General features: G+C 45.6%; 4 protein-coding genes and 1 long non-coding RNA gene across 5 annotated transcripts; 1 reads left to right on the top strand and 4 right to left on the bottom strand.

The window, feature by feature from the left end:
• Positions 1–1,529: 1,529 nt before the first annotated feature.
• Positions 1,530–3,329, bottom strand: LOC143526218 (uncharacterized). Its single transcript, XM_077020862.1, has 3 exons — positions 3,228–3,329; positions 1,914–2,659; positions 1,530–1,755 (listed from the first exon to the last, which is right to left on the bottom strand). The coding sequence occupies exons 1-3, from the start codon at positions 3,327–3,329 to the stop codon at positions 1,530–1,532; spliced, it is 1,074 nt and encodes a 357-aa protein (XP_076876977.1).
• Positions 3,330–5,286: 1,957 nt separating this feature from the next.
• On the bottom strand, positions 5,287–7,641 carry LOC143526217 (uncharacterized). Its single transcript, XM_077020861.1, has 7 exons — positions 7,512–7,641; positions 7,216–7,324; positions 6,973–7,113; positions 6,782–6,882; positions 6,572–6,647; positions 5,671–6,404; positions 5,287–5,512 (listed from the first exon to the last, which is right to left on the bottom strand). Exons 2-7 carry the CDS (start codon positions 7,312–7,314, stop codon positions 5,287–5,289), a joined length of 1,377 nt encoding a protein of 458 aa, XP_076876976.1. The 5' UTR covers positions 7,315–7,324; positions 7,512–7,641.
• A 1,396-nt stretch (positions 7,642–9,037) lies between these two features.
• Positions 9,038–10,837, bottom strand: LOC143526215 (uncharacterized). The gene is made up of 5 exons (XM_077020860.1): positions 10,736–10,837; positions 10,545–10,645; positions 10,335–10,410; positions 9,422–10,167; positions 9,038–9,263 (listed from the first exon to the last, which is right to left on the bottom strand). Exons 1-5 carry the CDS (start codon positions 10,835–10,837, stop codon positions 9,038–9,040), a joined length of 1,251 nt encoding a protein of 416 aa, XP_076876975.1.
• A 120-nt stretch (positions 10,838–10,957) lies between these two features.
• LOC143525973 (ubiquitin carboxyl-terminal hydrolase 42-like) lies at positions 10,958–16,849 on the bottom strand. Its single transcript, XM_077020479.1, has 9 exons — positions 16,643–16,849; positions 14,576–14,617; positions 14,243–14,452; positions 13,358–13,468; positions 13,154–13,253; positions 12,164–12,231; positions 11,916–11,986; positions 11,488–11,570; positions 10,958–11,087 (listed from the first exon to the last, which is right to left on the bottom strand). The coding sequence occupies exons 1-9, from the start codon at positions 16,722–16,724 to the stop codon at positions 10,973–10,975; spliced, it is 882 nt and encodes a 293-aa protein (XP_076876594.1). The 5' UTR covers positions 16,725–16,849; the 3' UTR covers positions 10,958–10,972.
• LOC143525975 (uncharacterized) lies at positions 16,646–20,166 on the top strand. The gene is made up of 4 exons (XR_013133788.1): positions 16,646–17,383; positions 19,367–19,453; positions 19,537–19,973; positions 20,071–20,166. It is a non-coding gene; the product is annotated as an uncharacterized LOC143525975 (long non-coding RNA).
• Positions 20,167–21,370: the final 1,204 nt, after the last annotated feature.

The following is a 21,370-nucleotide window of genomic DNA, read 5'->3' as shown; positions in this document are numbered from 1 at the left end:
CACATGCTGCCGAGAGGAGATTGGTCAGGATGGTCAAGAGTCAACCAAGAATCACCAAGAAGCAGGTCTGCAAGGATTTGGAAGCTGATGGAACACAGGTGTCAGTCTCCACAGTCAAGCGTGTTTTACATCGCCATGGACTGAGAGGCTGCCGTGCAAGAAAGAAGCCCTTGCTCCAGAAAAGGCACCTTAAGACTCGGCTGAAGTTTGCTGCTGATCACATGGACAAAGATAAAACCTTCTGGAGGAAAGTTCTCTGGTCAGACGAAACAAAAATTGAGCTGTTTGGCCACAACACCCAGCAATATGTTTGGAGGAGAAAAGGTGAGGCCTTTAATCCCAGGAACACCATGCCTACTGTCAAGCATGGTGGTGGTAGTATTATGCTCTGGGGATGTTTTGCTGCCAGTGGAACTGGTTCTTTGCAGAAAGTAAATGGGATAATGAAGAAGGAGGATTACCTCCAAATTCTGCAGGAAAACTTAAAACCATCAGCCCGAAGGTTGGGTCTTGGGCGCAGTTGGGTGTTCCAACAAGACAATGACCCAAAACACACATCAAAAGTGGTAAAGGAATGGCTAAACCAGGCTAGAATTAAGGTTTTAGAATGGCCTTCCCAAAGTCCTGACTTAAACCCCATTGAGAACATGTGGACAGTGCTAAAGAAACAGGTTCATGCAAGAAAACCATCACATTTAGCTGAACTGCACCAATTCTGTCAAGAAGAGTGGTCAAACATTCGACCTGAAGCTTGCCAGGAGCTTGTGGATGGCTACCAAAAGCGCCTAGTTGCCGTGAAAATGGCCAAGGGACATGTAACCAAATACTAATGTTGCTGTATGTATATTTTTGACCCAGCAGATTTGGTGACATTTTCAGCAGACCCATAATAAATTTATGAAAGAACCAAATTTTATGACTGTTTTTTGTGACAAACATGTATGTGTTCCGATCACTCTATCACAGAAAAATAAGAGTTGTAGAACTTATTGAAAACTCAAGACAGCCATAACATTATGTTTTTTACAAGTGTATGTAAACTTTTGACCACAACTGTAGGTGGCTTGGCGCTGGGTGAAGACCCGTCTGGGTCGCAGCTGAGGCGGCGCACACACTTCCGCTCCTCACACGCTCGTCTGCCTTCTCTAGAGCCTGGCGCACCAGACAGAGACGCCACCGCATCTTCCCTGCAGTCATCGCCGTTGGGCACAAAGGCGTCCGCGGTTGCCACGGGCCTCTCTAAAGCCACGTGCCCGTCGCCCCCCTGTGAGCAGAGGTCGTGGTTGGCCTCTGGGGGCGCCGTGGTGCCTTTCGTCACATGGGTGTCGTGGCAGTAGATGGGCTCCTCAGCCGAGGCCGTCTGGGTGCGAGGCGTGGTGTCGGTTGGCTTAGCTGGCGTCTCGGGGGCTGAATGGGGCCTGTGCGGAGGCGGGGACAGCAGGGGAGCGATATCCTGAGTAAGAGGCTCGGACATCGCTTTTGTCTGTCCAGAGGAAGGCGAAGGAGGGAGCGTGGCATCAGAGCACGATCTACTGAGTCTGGTAATAGTCCTCAGTAGTAGGTCGCTTGGCGCTGGGTGAAGACTCGTCTGGGTCGGAGCTGAGGCAGCGCTTACGTTTGTCTAAGCTGTGGCCAGAGCGACACTCCATTCGAGGCTCCTCCTCCAAGTTGTGCCTCCTCCTCTTCTTTTTCATCTTTTTGTGTCGGAAGGAGCTGCTGTCCCCATTCCTGTCTGATGGGTCCCTCTCAGAACTCCTGCAGATTGAAAATGATTTGCTTAAGGAAACTGTAGTACACTTTCTGGCTTATGGTTGCTAGATTTTCTACAACAGTAACAGTTCTGTTTGCTGACCCCTCCTGGTCACACACAGTATAGCAATGGCCGTTCTCATGCAACATAAATAGCTCCTTACCTCCGCTTGTCCTTCTTCTTCTTCTTGGATTTCTTATGTTTTTTGACAGGCCGCTCTTCACATGGATCCTCCCTGTCCGACAGGCTACGCTTTTGTGCCTGGGGCCGCGGGGCAGGGCTGGCGGGGCGTGGTGCTTTAGCCCGCTTGTGTCCCGAGTCTTTCTTCCCAACATAGTACTCAAATGAGCGAGGGAAGTCACCTTGACCATTCTCCACATCCCGGTCTCGTTCGTCCTTGCTGCTGTGATGGCGCCGGTGGTGGTAGTGGTCTCGGCGGTGGTGGGTGTGCCCGTCCCGGTGGCGATCTCCCTCTCGCTCTCCAGGGATCCTCTCTCGACTGGCCGAGCGATCCTTATCAGTATGGTGGTCTCTGTTGGAACGATGGCGATGGCGATGGCGGTGCCCGTAGCGCTCCCGACTCCGGTTTTCCCGCTCGCGATAATGTCCCTGCCTGGATCTGCCTCGCTCCTTCAGGGTGGAGGAAAGGTGTGGCTGCCCAGAGTCTTTATCACACTTCCGCTCCTCACGCGCTCGTCTGCCTTCACTAGAGCCTGGCGCACCAGACAGAGATGCTGCTCTATTGTGAGCGGCGGCGCCACCGTTCACCTGCACAGGCCGTCTGAGGTCAGAGGTCGGGGATGCGGCAGCCGAAGAACTGCAGGGGCTGGGCTGGCTCTTCGGGACGCTGCCGCTGTTGCTGCCGCCAGGCTTTGAGCCACCTTGGTCCTCCTTCACGGGAGAGTTATTCTGCAAAGTGAACAGCGGTCAGTTATGGGAAATCTGAATATCAGGAACAGAAAGTAAGAGTTTAACAGTGTAAACAAACAAAACACAGCCCTCTCAATTATACTAGTGAACAATAACAACCAGTTCCCAGTCAGATTTCCTGGCATGGTGCAGTGGTGCGGTGATACCTTTGCCATGTGAGGAGGAAGCTGTGGACCGATGAAGGAGGTGGAGGTGAACTGAGGCCCGTTCACCTTGGCCGTGCTGACCGGGCGAGGGGAGCAATGACCGGGACCACGGGTCACAGAGTTACAGTCAATAAAAGTGTATAAAATACCTTTCTAAATATTCCACTATTCAAAAATCTGGAGCTGGTTTAAACATTAGGTTGAACTTACCGGATGTAGAACAGTAAATACGCTTGTTGGTTCAGCACTGATTGTATGTCGCTTACAGTTACTGATGCGTCGTTCATCTTATACCACTGCCCATTACCAGACTGAAATAAAAACATTATTCCATCCATTAGCTAGAGCAGAAACTCAGTGCAAAAACGCAGAGAATGCTGAAACCGCGCAGCACATCAAACCTTCACATAGCAGTAGTAGTGTCCGGCGTGGCAGCTAATCCCGGAGTGGACCAGCACAGCGTACAGGCCGTAGAGCTGTGGCTCTCCGTGGGACTGCGACATGAACGGACGCATGTCCAGATACTCTGGATACCTCACGTCCTGCACAGGGGGACAGAGAACAGTTGTGCAACGGCATAGATCACGTGCAACGACTAAGGAAAGTGTACAACAGTGCGGCAGAATTAAGTACGGTGGTCAAACCTTTGCAATTTTGCTTCCGTTGAAGTCGAAGCGCTTTAAAACAATGGTGAGCACATTCGAGCTACGGTGGACGGTAAATCTTTTTCAGGCATGAACCATTTTCTTACATCTACAAACACAACCAAATTCACAATGAGGACAGAAAAGATAATAGGCAACACAGACCACAGTAAATTCACCACTAGTGGTCCCATGACAACAAATAGAGCTTGGTTTATCTCCAGAGATAAACTGGTGTGCCTCAGACTTATCCAAGATAGACTTGCCGTGTGTTAAGGGACAGAAGTAAAGAGCACCTTTATCCCAGTCATCATCGTTGGGCACAAAGGCGTCTGCGGTTGCCACGGGCCTCTCTCCGTTGGTCTTGGGCGTGAGGGAGCTTGAGCTGTGGAAGAGGGGACCATCCATCCCACCTTTCCCGTCGGATGCCTTGGCACCAGGGTAAGACTTCCCTGTGCCATTATCCAAGGCTCCGCCTTCCTGGTCGGACTCGTCGGATGACTCTTGGCCATACGGAACCAGGAAAGCTGCTCTATTGTGAGCGGTGGCGCCACCGTTCACCTGCACAGGCCAACTGAGGTCTGAGGTAGACTGTGGTGCGCTGGAGGAAGAGGACGAGGGCAGCGGGCGCAGGTGGGATGCGGCAGCCGAAGAACTGCAGGGGCTGGGCCGGCTCTTCGGGACGCTGCTGCTGTTGCTGCCGCCAGGCTTTGAGCCACCATGGTCCTCCTTCATGGGAGAGTTATTCTGCAAAGTGAACAGCGGTCAGTTATGGGAAATCTGAATATAAGGAACAGAAAGTAAGAGTTTAACAGTGTAAACTAACAAAACACAGCCCTCTCAATTATACTAGTGAACAATAACAACCAGTTCCCAGTCAGATTTCCTGGCATGGTGCAGTGGTGCGGTGATACCTTTGCCATGTGAGGAGGAAGCTGTGGACCGATGAAGGAGGTGGAGGTGAACTGAGGCCCGTTCACCTTGGCCGTGCTGACCGGGCGAGGGGAGCAATGACCGGGACCACGGGTCACAGAGTTACAGTCTCAGTTTAAGATCTGTTGACCTAAAAATGATGGATTGGGGGGGGGGGAATAAAAGTGTATAAAATGCCTTTCTAAATATTCTAAATATAATGGTTTAAACATTAGATTGAAATGACTGGATGTAGAACAGTAAGTACGCCTGTTGGTTCAGCACTGATCGTATGTCACTTAGAGATACTGATGCATCGTTCATCTCATACCACTGCTCATTACTAGTTTGTAATGGATAATTGAAACTTGGAAAGAAAGTTGACCCTTATGCACCTGAGTGACGTTAAGTTGGTAATAGTCCTCAGTAGTAGGTCGCTTGGCGCTGGGTGAAGACCCGTCTGGGTCGCAGCTGAGGCGGCGCACACACTTCCGCTCCTCACGCGCTCGTCTGCCTTCTCTAGAGCCTGGCGCACCAGACAGAGACGCCACCGCATCTTCCCTGCAGTCATCCTCGTTGGGCACAAAGGCGTCCGCGGTTGCCACGGGCCTCTCTAAAGCCACGTGCCCGTCGCCCCCCTGTGAGCAGAGGTCGTGGTTGGCCTCTGGGGGCGCCGTGGTGCCTTTCGTCACATGGGTGTCGTGGCAGTAGATGGGCTCCTCAGCCGAGGCCATCTGGGTGCGAGGCGTGGTGTCGGTTGGCTTAGCTGGCGTCTCGGGGGCTGAATGGGGCCTGTGAGGAGGCGGGGACAGCGGGGGGAGCGACATCCTGAGTGAGAGGGTCGGACATCGCTTTTGTCTGTCCAGAGGAAGGCGAAGGAGGGAGCGTGGCATCAGAGCACGATCTACTGAGTCTGGTAATAGTCCTCAGTAGTAGGTCGCTTGGCGCTGGGTGAAGACTCGTCTGGGTCGGAGCTGAGGCGGCGCTTACGTTTGTCTAAGCTGTGGCCAGAGCGACACTCCATACGAGGCTCCTCCTCCAAGTTGTGCCTCCTCCTCTTCTTTTTCATCTTTTTGTGTCGGAAGGAGCTGCTGTCCCCATTCCTGTCTGATGGGTCCCTCTCAGAACTCCTGCAGATTGAAAATGATTTGCTTAAGGAAACTGTAGTACACTTTCTGGCTTATGGTTGCTAGATTTTCTACAACAGTAACAGTTCTGTTTGCTGACCCCTCCTGGTCACACACAGTATAGCAATGGCCGTTCTCATGCAACATAAATAGCTCCTTACCTCCGCTTGTCCTTGTTCTTCTTCTTGGATTTCTTATGTTTTTTGACAGGCCGCTCTTCACATGGATCCTCCCTGTCCGACAGGCTACGCTTTTGTGCCTGGGGCCGCGGGGCAGGGCTGGCGGGGCGTGGTGCTTTAGCCCGCTTGTGTCCCGAGTCTTTCTTCCCAACATAGTACTCAAATGAGCGAGGGAAGTCACCTTGACCATTCTCCACATCCCGGTCTCGTTCGTCCTTGCTGCTGTGATGGCGCCGGTGGTGGTAGTGGTCTCGGCGGTGGTGGGTGTGCCCGTCCCGGTGGCGATCTCCCTCTCGCTCTCCAGGGATCCTCTCTCGACTGGCCGAGCGATCCTTATCAGTATGGTGGTCTCTGTTGGGACGATGGCGATGGCGATGGCGGTGCCCGTAGCGCTCCCGACTCCGGGTTTCCCGCTCTCGATAATGTCCCTGCCTGGATCTGCCTCGCTCCTTCAGGGTGGAGGAAAGGTGTGGCTGCTCAGAGTCTTTATCACACTTCCGCTCCTCACGCGCTCGTCTGCCTTCACTAGAGCCTGGCGCACCAGACAGAGATGCTGCTCTATTGTGAGCGGCGGCGCCGCCGTTCACCTGCACAGGCCGTCTGAGGTCAGAGGTCGGGGATGCGGCAGCCGAAGAAATGCAGTGACTGGGCTGGCTCTTCGGGACACTGCTGCCAGGCTTTGAGCCACCTTGGTCCTCCTTCATGGGAGAGTTATTCTGCAAAGTGAACAGCGGTCAGTTATGGGAAATCTGAATATAAGGAACAGAAAGTAAGAGTTTAACAGTGTAAACAAACAAAACACAGCCCTCTCAATTATACTAGTGAACAATAACAACCAGTTCCAAGTCAGATTTCCTGGCATGGTGCAGTGGTGTAGTGATACCTTTGCCATGTGAGGAGAAAGCTGTGGACTGATGACGGAGGTGGAGGTGAACTGAGGCCCGTTCACCTTGGCCGTGCTGACCGGGCGAGGGGAGCAATGACCGGGACCACGGGTCACAGAGTTACAGTCAATAAAAGTGTATAAAATGCCTTTCTAAATATTCCACTATTCAAAAATCTGGAGCTGGTTTAAACATTAGGTTGAACTTACCGGATGTAGAACAGTAAATACGCTTGTTGGTTCAGCACTGATTGTATGTCGCTTACAGTTACTGATGCGTCGTTCATCTTATACCACTGCCCATTACCAGACTGAAATAAAAACATTATTCCATCCATTAGCTAGAGCAGAAACTCAGTGCAAAAACGCAGAGAATGCTGAAACCGCGCAGCACATCAAACCTTCACATAGCAGTAGTAGTGTCCGGCGTGGCAGCTAAACCTGGAGTGGACGAGCACAGCGTACAGGCCGTAGAGCTGTGGCTCTCCGTGGGACTGCGACATGAACGGACGCATGTCCAGATACTCTGGATACCTCACGTCCTGCACAGGGGGACAGAGAACAGTTGTGCAACGGCATAGATCACGTGAAACGACTAAGGAAAGTGTACAACAGTGCGGCAGAATTAAGTACGGTGGTCAAACCTTTGCAATTTTGCTTCCGTTGAAGTCGAAGCGCTTTAAAGCAATGGTGAGCACATTCGAGCTACGGCGGACGGTAAATCTTTTTGAGGCATGAACCATTTTCTTACATCTACAAACACAACCAAATTCACAATGAGGACAGAAAAGATAATAGGCAACACAGACCACAGTAAATTCACCACTAGTGGTCCCATGACAACAAATAGAGCTTGGTTTATCTCCAGAGATAAACCGGTGTGCCTCAGACTTATCCAAGATAGTCTTGCCGTGTGTTAAGGGACAGAAGTAAAGAGCACCTTTATCCCAGTCATCGTCGTTGGGCACAAAGGCGTCCGCGGTTGCCACGGGCCTCTCTCCGTTGGTCTTGGGCGTGAGGCAGCTTGAGCTGTGGAAGAGGGGACCATCCATCCCACCTTTCCCGTCGGATGCCTTGGCACCAGGGTAAGACTTCCCTGTGCCATTATCCAAGGCTCCGCCTTCCTGGTCGGACTCGTCGGATGACTCTTGGCCATACGGAACCAGGAAAGCTGCTCTATTGTGAGCGGCGGCGCCACCGTTCACCTGCACAGGCCAACTGAGGTCTGAGGTAGACTGTGGTGCGCTGGAGGAAGAGGACGAGGGCAGCGGGCGCAGGTGGGATGCGGCAGCCGAAGAACTGCAGGTGCTGGGCCGGCTCTTCGGGACGCTGCCGCTGTTGCTGCTGCCAGGCTTTGAGCCACCTTGGTCCTCCTTCATGGGAGAGTTATTCTGCAAAGTGAACAGCGGTCAGTTATGGGAAATCTGAATATCAGGAACAGAAAGTAAGAGTTTAACAGTGTAAACACACAAAACACAGCCCTCTCAATTATACTAGTGAACAATAACAACCAGTTCCCAGTCAGATTTCCTGGCATGGTGCAGTGGTGCGGTGATACCTTTGCCATGTGAGGAGGAAGCTGTGGACTGATGAAGGAGGTGGAGGTGAACTGAGGCCCGTTCACCTTGGCCGTGCTGACCGGGCGAGGGGAGCAATGACCGGGACCACGGGTCACAGAGTTACAGTCTCAGTTTAAGATCTGTTGACCTAAAAATGATGGATTGGGGGGGGGGGGGGGGGGGATAAAAGTGTATAAAATGCCTTTCTAAATATTCTAAATATAATGGTTTAAACATTAGATTGAAATGACTGGATGTAGAACAGTAAGTACGCCTGTTGGTTCAGCACTGATCGTATGTCACTTACAGATACTAATGCATCGTTCATCTCATACCACTGCTCATTACTAGTTTGTAATGGATAATTGAAACTTGGAAAGAAAGTTGACCCTTATGCACCTGAGTGACGTTAACTTGGTATTAGTCCTCAGTAGTAGGTCGCTTGGCGCTGGGTGAAGACCCGTCTGGGTCGCAGCTGAGGCGGCGCACACACTTCCGCTCCTCACGCGCTCGTCTGCCTTCTCTAGAGCCTGGCGCACCAGACAGAGACGCCGCCGCATCTTCCCTGCAGTCATCGCCGTTGGGCACAAAGGCGTCCGCGGTTGCCACGGGCCTCTCTAAAGCCACGTGCCCGTCGCCCCCCTGTGAGCAGAGGTCGTGGTTGGCCTCTGGGGGCGCCGTGGTGCCTTTCGTCACATGGGTGTCGTGGCAGTAGATGGGCTCCTCAGCCGAGGCCGTCTGGGTGCGAGGCGTGGTGTCGGTTGGCTTAGCTGGCGTCTCGGGGGCTGAATGGGGCCTGTGAGGAGGCGGGGACAGCAGGGGAGCGACATCCTGAGTAAGAGGCTCGGACATCGCTTTTGTCTGTCCAGAGGAAGGCGAAGGAGGGAGCGTGGCATCAGAGCACGATCTACTGAGTCTGGTAATAGTCCTCAGTAGTAGGTCGCTTGGCGCTGGGTGAAGACTCGTCTGGGTCGGAGCTGAGGCGGCGCTTACGTTTGTCTAAGCTGTGGCCAGAGCGACACTCCATACGAGGCTCCTCCTCCAAGTTGTGCCTCCTCCTCTTCTTTTTCATCTTTTTGTGTCGGAAGGAGCTGCTGTCCCCATTCCTGTCTGATGGGTCCCTCTCAGAACTCCTGCAGATTGAAAATGATTTGCTTAAGGAAACTGTAGTACACTTTCTGGCTTATGGTTGCTAGATTTTCTACAACAGTAACAGTTCTGTTTGCTGACCCCTCCTGGTCACACACAGTATAGCAATGGCCGTTCTCATGCAACATAAATAGCTCCTTACCTCCGCTTGTCCTTGTTCTTCTTCTTGGATTTCTTATGTTTTTTGACAGGCCGCTCTTCACATGGATCCTCCCTGTCCGACAGGCTACGCTTTTGTGCCTGGGGCCGCGGGGCAGGGCTGGCGGTGCGTGGTGCTTTAGCCCGCTTGTGTCCCGAGTCTTTCTTCCCAACATAGTACTCAAATGAGCGAGGGAAGTCACCTTGACCATTCTCCACATCCCGGTCTCGTTCGTCCTTGCTGCTGTGATGGCGCCGGTGGTGGTAGTGGTCTCGGCGGTGGTGGGTGTGCCCGTCCCGGTGGCGATCTCCCTCTCGCTCTCCAGGGATCCTCTCTCGACTGGCCGAGCGATCCTTATCAGTATGGTGGTCTCTGTTGGGACGATGGCGATGGCGATGGCGGTGCCCGTAGCGCTCCCGACTCCGGTTTTCCCGCTCGCGATAATGTCCCTGCCTGGATCTGCCTCGCTCCTTCAGTGTGGAGGAAAGGTGTGGCTGCTCAGAATCTTTATCACACTTCCGCTCCTCACGCGCTCGTCTGCCTTCACTAGAGCCTGGCGCACCAGACAGAGATGCTGCTCTATTGTGAGCGGTGGTGCCACCGTTCACCTGCACAGGCCGTCTGAGGTCTGAGGTCGGGGATGCGGCAGCCGAAGAACTGCAGGGGCTGGGCTGGCTCTTCGGGACGCTGCTGCTGTTGCTCCCGCCAGGCTTTGAGCCACCTTGGTCCTCCTTCATGGGAGAGTTATTCTGCAAAGTGAACAGCGGTCAGTTATGGGAAATCTGAATATCAGGAACAGAAAGTAAGAGTTTAACAGTGTAAACAAACAAAACACAGCCCTCTCAATTATACTAGTGAACAATAACAACCAGTTCCCAGTCAGATTTCCTGGCATGGTGCAGTGGTGCGGTGATACCTTTGCCATGTGAGGAGAAAGCTGTGGACTGATGACGGAGGTGGAGGTGAACTGAGGCCCGTTCACCTTGGCCGTGCTGACCGGGCGAGGGGAGCAATGACCGGGACCACGGGTCACAGAGTTACAGTCAATAAAAGTGTATAAAATGCCTTTCTAAATATTCCACTATTCAAAAATCTGGAGTTGGTTTAAACATTAAGTTGAACTTACCGGATGTAGAACAGTAAATATGCTTGTTTATTCAGCACTGATTGTATGTCGCTTACAGTTACTGATGCGTCGTTCATCTTATACCACTGCTCATTACCAGACTGAAATAAAAACATTATTCCATCCATTAGCTAGAGCAGAAACTCAGTGCAAAAACGCAGAGAATGCTGAAACCGCGCAGCACATCAAACCTTCACATAGCAGTAGTAGTGTCCGGCGTGGCAGCTAATCCCGGAGTGGACCAGCACAGCGTACAGGCCGTAGAGCTGTGGCTCTCCGTGGGACTGCGACATGAACGGACGCATGTCCAGATACTCTGGATACCTCACGTCCTGCACAGGGGGACAGAGAACAGTTGTGCAACGGCATAGATCACGTGAAACGACTAAGGAAAGTGTACAACAGTGCGGCAGAATTAAGTACGGTGGTCAAACCTTTGCAATTTTGCTTCCGTTGAAGTCGAAGCGCTTTAAAGCAATGGTGAGCACATTCGAGCTACGGTGGACTGTAAATCTTTTTGAGGCATGAACCATTTTCTTACATCTACAAACACAACCAAATTCACAATGAGGACAGAAAAGATAATAGGCAACACAGACCACAGTAAATTCACCACTAGTGGTCCCATGACAACAAATAGAGCTTGGTTTATCTCCAGAGATAAACCGGTGTGCCTCAGACTTATCCAAAATAGACTTGCCGTGTGTTAAGGGACAGAAGTAAAGAGCACCTTTATCCCTCTTATCCATTGGTTTCAAAGCCCTCTGTAGTACGTGGCCGAAGACGGCTTTTTGAGTTTTATGTGAAAATATTTTGAAAATGAGGCTGGCAGTTTGTATCCGCCTTCCTGAGTCTAAAGTTACTGGTCATGCTACTTTTGGAAAAAACACATGGTTACCCTGTTGGACAGCATGGTGGAGCAGATCTGAGCTGGGACACTTACTTGGTGCACTTGTAGGCATTGTCTCCATCAAGCTGCTCAGGCTTAACAAACTGCTCAAGAGCTTTGGTGATGGTTGGAGCAGTCTACAAAACACATGTAAACACGCTTAGGCACAGACACAGGGCTAAAGAAAATCTTGTCAAACTGATCCCATGATGCTTTACATCTCAGACACCAGTTTGGGACAAGCAATTATCAATTCACTGAGTAATCATTAATTCACTAAGACAGCAACTCTCATACAAGACTAAATTGTAAGCCAGACATGCCATGATTAGCAGACCTAATTAATAATCTAAACAAATGTCCACCTCACACATGTACACATGCACGCACACACTTTAACAAACTGATAGAATCAATTTCAAAGCCCAGATCATTTCTATGGACATCTTTATAAAAGATACAACAGAGTGACTGATGGCTACCTCAATGTCCAGTGCAATGTCCAAATACTGATCAAACGTATCAGATACTCCATTGCAGTTCAAACACTCCACTGTGAAATCAGAAAGAATATAATCAATTTAACTGATCAAAAACATCTCAAATAGCATTGCCAGTCATACACATTGAACACTTATGAAATAAATAATTTATAGTAACATTTTACAGTAAATACCATTTTACCATTTGATGTTCACAAATTGAAATGAAGTATGACTGACAAACTCACATCTTGACCTCAGGTAACCTCCAAATATCTGATGGATCAGAGTGGTTGCCTGTGTTTCCCTGTCCAGTCTGATTAAATAAAAACATCAGACAAGGCAGAAAATGTAATTTATTCAGATAGAAACTAAAACAAGAAATTAAAAAGAGAATATAAACAAACATGCAATTGTAAGAGTACAACCTTTAAGTGTATCTAAACGCCTTTCTGAATAACGCTTTCTAAAAGCACAAAGCAGAACAGAAATGAGGTCTGACGTGAAAATTGCCAGAAACTAGAACGACGCAGCGATTCCCTGATGGATTCATCTCCACACGTAACTGGTAAAGTCAAACGCTTCGTTCTGAATGTAGGCTGCTGGCTGGCCAGTAGTGGAGAGATGTTGAGAAGCAGCAGCTGGCACCGCATCAAAGCAACTTGGGAGAGAGCGCACAGCCCACATACAGAGCGCTGGTGGACTAACGTGTTAGCCACACATAAACAAGCTGTCGACTGTGGTATGGAAGAGAGGGGTGAGAGTAAACCACCCTGTATGCCTGTGCAGTTTCTGCACAAATGCAGAACTACTTCTATTTTCTTAGACCAACCTGGCCTCATTTAGATACAGGACAATCTTAATAACTGGTGGATACATCAGCAATTTTCTTCACACCGGTATCAAGCACCAGTCTCCGCTCTTTTTTCAGTCAGTGAAATGGAAAGCACAAAAAACGCCAAAAAAGGACCCTTGGATCCACGTATTTACTCTCCAAATAATATTAATAATAATAATAATAATAATAATAATAATAATAATAATAATACACCTGACTAACAGCCACAGCTGCACCTGCTAGAAGTGACATTTTTAAATATCTGTCTGCAAGAAGAGTCAAGTAACAATTCTGCGACCCACAGATATCCAACAAACATGCTAAGAAATAGATGAATGCTAAAATTTCAATAATTTAGCAACTTGAGCAATAATATAGGGTGTGGTCCAAGTAAACATACATGCTCCAAAACAGGCAGGACTCTTGCATAGTGTCCACTGTGTACCGCAAGAACTCATGAGCGTCTTCTTGACTCCCAAAACAGAAATGACTTGCAATACCTTTGAAAAAGAAAAGGAGATGGACCACAATTAGAAATGTTCATATTTAACGGTGCTCAAAGGAATATGATGTTGCTTTTGTCCATCACCATTTGCATACTCACATTTTAGTTCATTCAGCACACTGATGGGTTTAATGACTTTTCCTGAATTGGCAAACACCTGGGTGATGTGATTCTCCATGATGCACATCATGCAAAATCCAGGTTCATGACCTTCGGGGGAAAAAGAGGACTCAGAATTAAGGCATAATAAATATACAGATGGTATCACTAAATACCAGTAGATAATCTTGAAAGTTAATAAGCAGTTAATAAGCAGGTAATTAACACAGCCATGTTTCCAACCAAATGTTTTCTATGTATATCAATTAGAAAACCTTTACGGAAGCAAATAACATTGACAAACTCACAATAATGTTAAATAGTTTGTACAAAGGACAACTGCACCCCTTGGTTGATAAAGACTTCATTCAACAGATGGGAAAACATACAATAAACCCAAAACATCATAGCAAATGTTCATCAGATCTGCGTTTTGTCTTACAGCATTACATAGAAACTCTGAACACATTGTGAAATTAAGGACTGTGTGTAGATCATCCTGAGATGATCGAGATACTGAATGAACTGTTGCAGCCAATGGGAAGAAGCACACTCTGCTCCCAACAAAGACACCTGCTGGTTCATGCAAAACAGAGGCCTGCTGACACCTCTGTTAACACCTTTTATTGAACAGCCCTAAATATCGTCTCATACCAGTGGACACTCCATTCTTTACCCAACATTGGTCTAGACAACCAAGCTTAATTTCTGCTCCTCTCTTGTGATATTAGAAATGTTAGACAATTTACTCTTGTTCAACTTGCAGTCAGCTCATATAAGGCTGATTACATAATGATGCAAGAACTAAAACAGGCTACGTTGGATATGTTAAATACTTTAGAACCAAGATGTGTGGCAGGAGGAGAAGGATGGGGAGTGACTCACATGTTGTGGAATGCTCTCTGGACAGCATGTAGTTGGCGAGAGGAGCAGTGTAGGAGAGACACTGAAGGGCAGAGTTTAAAAAACACGTGTTGCCCAGGTTCTGTAGACCTGCTCCAATACGATGGACCTGGTTCCAATTTAAACAGAGGTGTTCTGCTGGGAACAGGACCATCTGGGGTAGAGGGATGCCATCGCCACTGGCAAGCACCACTACATGGACAAACAGAGGCATTCGTTACGGCTTTCGTACAGCAACACGGTTGCTTCAGAAATGCTTGCAGGACACAGAACCGGTGCATCCCTGGAACATGGAGTAAACGGTAAAGTACTCACCAGTCTCCTTGGGCTTATCTTCTCCATGGTCACTATTCATTCCTGCCAGATAGAATCAGATCGTTGAAGTTAGATGCACTTTTCAAGAACTCACCTGTGGTAATTGCTCAGAATGACACAAACAGAACATACATGCTGGCTGGGGGGGGGGGGGGGGGGGGGTCACATTGTTACAACTATTACTTGAGGTCTACTGCCTCAAGCTTGTACGATAACCTGTTTTGTTACTCAAAATCAAACAGTAAAATGCCCTCAAATTGGATACTCCAACCATTTTTTGGTACAGTTCACTGTTGAGAAATTAGTTACAGGTACATGCAGACATGGACGTAATTTTGTAATAAAAAGTGGGGGGGGTATTTAAATATTTGGTTTTAACCGTAAAAACTGGGGGGGTCCAAAACTGGCTTTTGAAAAAGTGGGGGTGACATGACCCCCCCTCCCCCCCCAAATTACGTCCGTGCATGCAGATACACAGGGTTGCCAACTCTCACGCATTGAGCGTGAGACACACGCATTAGACCGTCTTCACACGCTCTCACGCCACACATACGATTTCTCAAGCCGGAAAAAAAATCTAGTTTATTTACCTCTGATTCACATCTATGATTCAATGAGTTACTAGTTCGCTCTGGTGCCAACCACTGGCGATCGATCGCGATATAATACTTAATTTGTGTCCATTTTACACCCCGGCCGGTGACAACTTACGTTCGCAACCCCCCCACCCACCCACTGCGTGAGAAATCGGAAGTGTGGCGTGAGAGCGAGTGAAGACGGTCAAATGCGTGTGTCATTTGGCAACCCTGTTTTAAATGCAAAACACCAACCCAGGGCACAGAGGAAGCATGAGTCTATAAGATCATCAGGTCTATAAGAAAAAAAATAGAGATAAAAGCTATCACAAATAATTAAATACAATTGATTTAAATAGAACAAAAATTCAATAATGAAATGTTAGAAATAAATTTATAGAGGAAAACACATTATTAAATTTTAAATTAAATGTAGACATTTAAATAAAACGTTTGACATAAAAGATATAAAGTGCATCAAATCAAAGCTACAGAATAGCTGTGCTTTTCACTTGAGAGCTAAAACAGCTGAATAAATCTGTAAGGCATGGGAGCACATTTTTTCTGTTTCTGAAAGTGACTATAATCTGTGCAGATCTCATGACTTCAAGAAGTTTATTCCTCTTATATTCCTTTATTCTTATTGTAAGTGATTATGAACAAGTGATTATAAGAAGGGCTATGGTGCCATGTGATGTCATTAGAATGTGGGGAGAATGCATAAGAATTTGTGATGTCATGTCATGAAACCCGTTTCTTTTTAAAAATGTTTATTTGTATTTGCATTTTCCATGGCAACATGGAGAATGTTAACATGGTGGGATTTATGAAAATTGTGCTGAGTCAAAGAAATAACCCATGCTCCATTAATTATAATAATCAAAATGTCCTGTACACATGAAATAAAGAGCTTGAAAGTCACCAGTAGAATACATATATATATATATATATATATATATATATATATATATAGGTTATTTTTCTAAACCTTAGAAAACTACATACATGTGTATATTACATTTTTAATATAAATAAGCCTATGGAAATCAATACTCATAAGCAATGTTCACTAAATGTACTGTCTTATATAGAAGTATACAGGGTTGCCAACTTTTGAAGATCGCTTGGAGTGAGATTTGAACCTGGAGGAGGTGGCGAGTGTAAATTGGTGGCGAACGTAAGTTGTCGACGGGGGGTGAACATAAAATGGACACAAATTAAGTGTTATATCGCGATCTATCGATAAAATGGACACAAATTAAGTATTATATCGATCGCCGGTGGTTGGCGCCAGAGCGAACTAGTAACTAATTGAATCATAGATGTAGATCAGAGATAAATAAACCGGATTTTTTTTTTCGCCGTGAGATATCGCAAGTGTGGCGTGAGAGCGTGTGAAGACGGTCAAATGTGTGTGTCTCACGCTCAATGCGTGAGAGTTGGCAACCCTGAGTATAAAGTTATGTACAGTATATGAACATTTTTTTCTCACCATGAGTGGTAAAATCTGGCGTGTCCATGACGTGGTTCTGTTCCTGCCCAGGCAGGTCAGTTATCAGAGGGTAAAAACTCATTCTCAAAGTGAAGATTAGAAAATCGCATTAGATTGTAAATCGCAGAGCAAAATCTCATACGACCGGTTTTGAGCTTTTCAGCATCGAAACTGAAATCCAAACATTCCACCTTCCCAATCAAACATTCAAAACCAAACATTCTAAGTGGCTTAGCACGCGCGATGTCACGACTTCCAAATGTTTTAACCAAAACACCAAATCAGCCAGGCTGCTACAATAACCTGATGAATATGGAGCTAAAAATATGGAGCATAAATATTTGAATCTGAATTTTGTATATTTGTATTATATTTACATTACATTTAATACACTTGAAATATTTAATGGCGTAATTCATACATTTGAATTTTAACAATGCTTTTTTATGTTTTGAACTTGCGAGATGGTGAAATTTGCTGTTGGAAAAAAATAAATTTCAATATTACAACTTGCATTTTTCACATGAAAAAAAATTAGATCCTTAAATTCAAATCGCTATGATTCAAAACTCAGAAATACAGATTCAGACCCGCGATGAAACATCCGGGCTTCTCAGGAAAAGTAAACCTTAGAGCAATCCAACGCATTAAACCAATCACAGCGGTGCCTCACTCTCGGTCGCGTCTGTGGGTGAAGATCAGTCGCGTTTGTGGCGGAGACAACTAATGGAGCACAACGAGGTAAGTGCATCCAAAGTTATTCAGATTCAACGCGGCAAGTTTGATGTGTTGCGTTACGTAACGGTGGTTGCGTTATAACGCGGGGGAACTTTAGCTAGTTAGCTAGCTTGTTAGTAGAGGTTAACTAAGAGCTTTGGTTGGTATGAGCTGCTCTCATATAAAGAGTTTGAAGTGTACTGATTAACATTATCGTTTAAGTATGTGTTTCCCTGACGTAGTAACATTCATTTGTCAGAATGGTTGTAGGATAGAAAATAGTTAATTTTAGGGCATAAAACAATCAGGGTCTTGCTGGTTCTAGTTATCAGAACTAGCTACAGGCTGTAAAACGGGCAATACGTTTAAACTTCGCGTTTGGACCGTTCAAAAGTATCGTAGTAAATGGTTTGCTATTGGCAGTTAATGTTTTAAATGCATATAAAAAACAAAGGCATAGCAGAGTGTTTCAGAAGTTGTTCATGCCGCCATTTTATACATGTTTATTCATTCTTGTTAAACCCTTTATTTTCTTTCCACGATTGGCAGCATGGCGGGAATGCGTAGGATGCAAGAAAGGGTACAAATATTAGTTGTGTTTTCTTTGTGCTTGTAGGGAAATGCAAATGTTATCAGGTCCACAAGGAACCTGTTGTCCTTGTTGACCTCGCAGTCAGGAAGTGCAGCTGGCCCTAGTCAAGATAATGTCAGGTCTCTTATATATTTTAATGTAGTGAGCTAAATATTTTGTACTATGTGCTACAATACAAATAATATGTTGTGGTCAAATTTGTGAATAATGGAAATAATGAAGATAATGAAATGAAATTTTCAAGGAAGGAATAAAATACAATTGGCCTACAGGATATGGAACCACATCAACATTACTTTGATCAATACAGGTCAAATGTCAAGGTCAAAGATTAAGGGAGGAATTACTGGTTATCCTTTCTGTGGAGCGTCTAAGCTACATGTACTCGACCTGCAGGATGCGCGTTTTTGTACTGAACAAATTCACTCATTGCCGGTTCTCGGATGGTTATGAAATTTCACATGGTAGCAGTTAAGAGTTTATAAAATCTTCCTAACCATGAATTAATTCTGCCTTCGAACAGGAAGTTACTTTATTTAGCGCTTACAAATCACCTTAATCTTCAAAACTCCAGAACTTTTGATCTACTGAACGGTATATAACAGAACAAACACGAACATGTTCAACAAGATTTGATATGTTCGAAATTACGTAAATCACATAAAATTAGCCACTAATTCATTCATTTTAAGTGCGAGTCCAGCGAGACCACGAAAAAGTGGTCTGAAATTGCTGTTTAACAGATTTCTTCTTGAATGGGATACCAACCATAGACAGTTATTTCTGTTTCACTTATTATTGGCATCTAGACTAAATAATGCTCAACTGAATCTGAACTCTGTAGAGAAAACATATTTACCTTCCTTAAAGTGCTTTCAGTGCACCTTCCTGATCATGTTTCAACAGTTATACAGAAATAACTTCTGGTTCATTTGCAGCAAGTATAGCCATTATCAGTAAATATTCATATCAGTAATTTTTTCATCACCACCTAAATAACTAGCCCATAGTTAGTTCATTGATCTGATCTAAGAAGTACCATGCTCAGTTATTTATCAATTGAATCTTCAAAATCATGTCTAGCTTGCAAGATTTAGGCTGCAGGTGTTGGGCTAGACGTTTCTGTACCTTTTCAAGTCAAAAATTGTAAAGCATTGTAAAGCTTTTTGTATGAAAGAACAGTAGGAAATGTCTAGTCAATACAGCAAAAATATAGTCTGTAGTATTAATAATTTTAACCCCAAGAATTTGAGCCAAGATCTTTATTGTGGATGATAATAGAATGACCCTAATTCAGTTTCTGATATTGGAGGACTAAGTCCAGCACACCACCTTCAACTTGTTAATTGTTAATTCATTTACACAACTTGTTAATTTCTGTGTTTTTATCTTTTAAATTGTGTTTACCATATTAGGAGATGTTGCTGTTGGTGAAGGAGTGACAAGATACTTCTTTTCAGCAATTATTCAAAGGCTTAAAGCTGGCTTCAGTATTAATCTAGGTATGATGATCATTGTTACACATGTTTATTACTTTTTCTTGGAATTAGAAATGTTGACATTCGTGTCCATCTTTCAATTACAGGAAATACCGAAAGGACATGCCTATTTGAAGGTGAACCTGATCATCTGGTCCCTTCATCATCCCAGTTCCTCATTGAGGGTGACATGTTTCTAGTAGCTGGACGGATGCTGGGACATTCTTACATGGGGGGCCTCGGCTGCCTGGACTCAGCAGAGCAATTGTCCATGATTCACCTGAGACAGCCACAGTGCAAATAGAAGATTGTCCTGACCATGATATACGAGAAATCATCAAATTGGTATGTACATCATGTGTTTAATTTTTTTTTCTTTCTATTTTTATTGAAAAAGTTGTTGCAGCCATTTATGTCCAGGTTGATGGAGATGATGAACTCAGTGAAGATGAATGCCAGGCTGTCCTTGAATCTTTCTTGGGATCTACCTGGCCCAACCAATACAAACAGAAGGTGGCTCTTTGAACGCCTTTTGTCACATGCGGTAACATGCCCTATCTACACATTCCATTTCACTGCAAATTTTAATACATTACATGAAATTAAGCAGTATTGTATTGTGACTTTTGCCAAATCTGCAGGTAATTGGTAGACGATTGCGTCAGTTGAAACAAATTTGGAAAGGACTAAAGGAAACCAAGGTGTGGTCACTGTTGATTGAAAGGAAAGATGTGCAGGTTTTTCCAAAGGAAAGTGAATATTCACTTATGCCACAGGTATGTTTATGTACATATTTTTTAAAGAAAACAATTTTCGATAACACATTTATGTGGTGTACATGACCTAGACATATACAAACGGCAGGAGTCTTGAGTGCTTTTGTTTTTAAGATATTGCTCCCATACATACGCTGGCCCACTGAAAGCAGTGCAGATGATGATGATGACGACTGACCACTGGAAAACAAGTGTCGCATCTCGGGATATTTTCAGCAGTTCATTGAGACTGGTATGAGTTTCTTTCAATTATTATTGTGCTGTTAGCTTGTGCTGTTAGTGTTGTAAGTGTAGCTTTAGCACCTCCTATTAGTGATTTTGTAAATAGTCAGTAACATCACAGGAAGTAGAAAGTTCATGCATGTTTTACATGTGTTTGATGACTGACAGATAATCCACATGCATCTGCCTTCATCCTTCGTCTTTCGTGGTATCGTCTGTATGTATATTGTTTATTTACTTATATTTAGTTCTATCATGATATATTGCAATATCAGATAAATTTATTCTGTAGCTGTCATATATTATTGAAGCCAAATGTTTATAGTGCACTAATACAGTGTCAATGTATGCTATGTTACACTGTAGGGACCGTGTATTATTACAATAGTATATGTTGTAATTGTATTTTGTTGTAGTTTTTATTCAGTTTCACACTGATGATGATCATTGTTACACATGTTTATTACTTTTTCTTGGAATTAGAAATGTTGACATTCGTGTCCATCTTTCAATTACAGGAAATACCGAAAGGACATGCCTATTTGAAGGTGAACCTGATCATCTGGTCCCTTCATCATCCCAGTTCCTCATTGAGGGTGACATGTTTCTAGTAGCTGGACGGATGCTGGGACATTCTTACATGGGGGGCCTCGGCTGCCTGGACTCAGCAGAGCAATTGTCCATGATTCACCTGAGACAGCCACAGTGCAAATAGAAGATTGTCCTGACCATGATATACGAGAAATCATCAAATTGGTATGTACATCATGTGTTTAATTTTTTTTTCTTTCTATTTTTATTGAAAAAGTTGTTGCAGCCATTTATGTCCAGGTTGATGGAGATGATGAACTCAGTGAAGATGAATGCCAGGCTGTCCTTGAATCTTTCTTGGGATCTACCTGGCCCAACCAATACAAACAGAAGGTGGCTCTTTGAACGCCTT

Source organism: Brachyhypopomus gauderio, chromosome 10 (assembly GCF_052324685.1).
Source record: "Brachyhypopomus gauderio isolate BG-103 chromosome 10, BGAUD_0.2, whole genome shotgun sequence".
Lineage (NCBI taxonomy): Eukaryota > Metazoa > Chordata > Actinopteri > Gymnotiformes > Hypopomidae > Brachyhypopomus > Brachyhypopomus gauderio.
The sequence above is the reverse complement of the archived record's forward strand: the minus strand, read 5'-3'. Positions and strand labels throughout refer to the sequence as shown.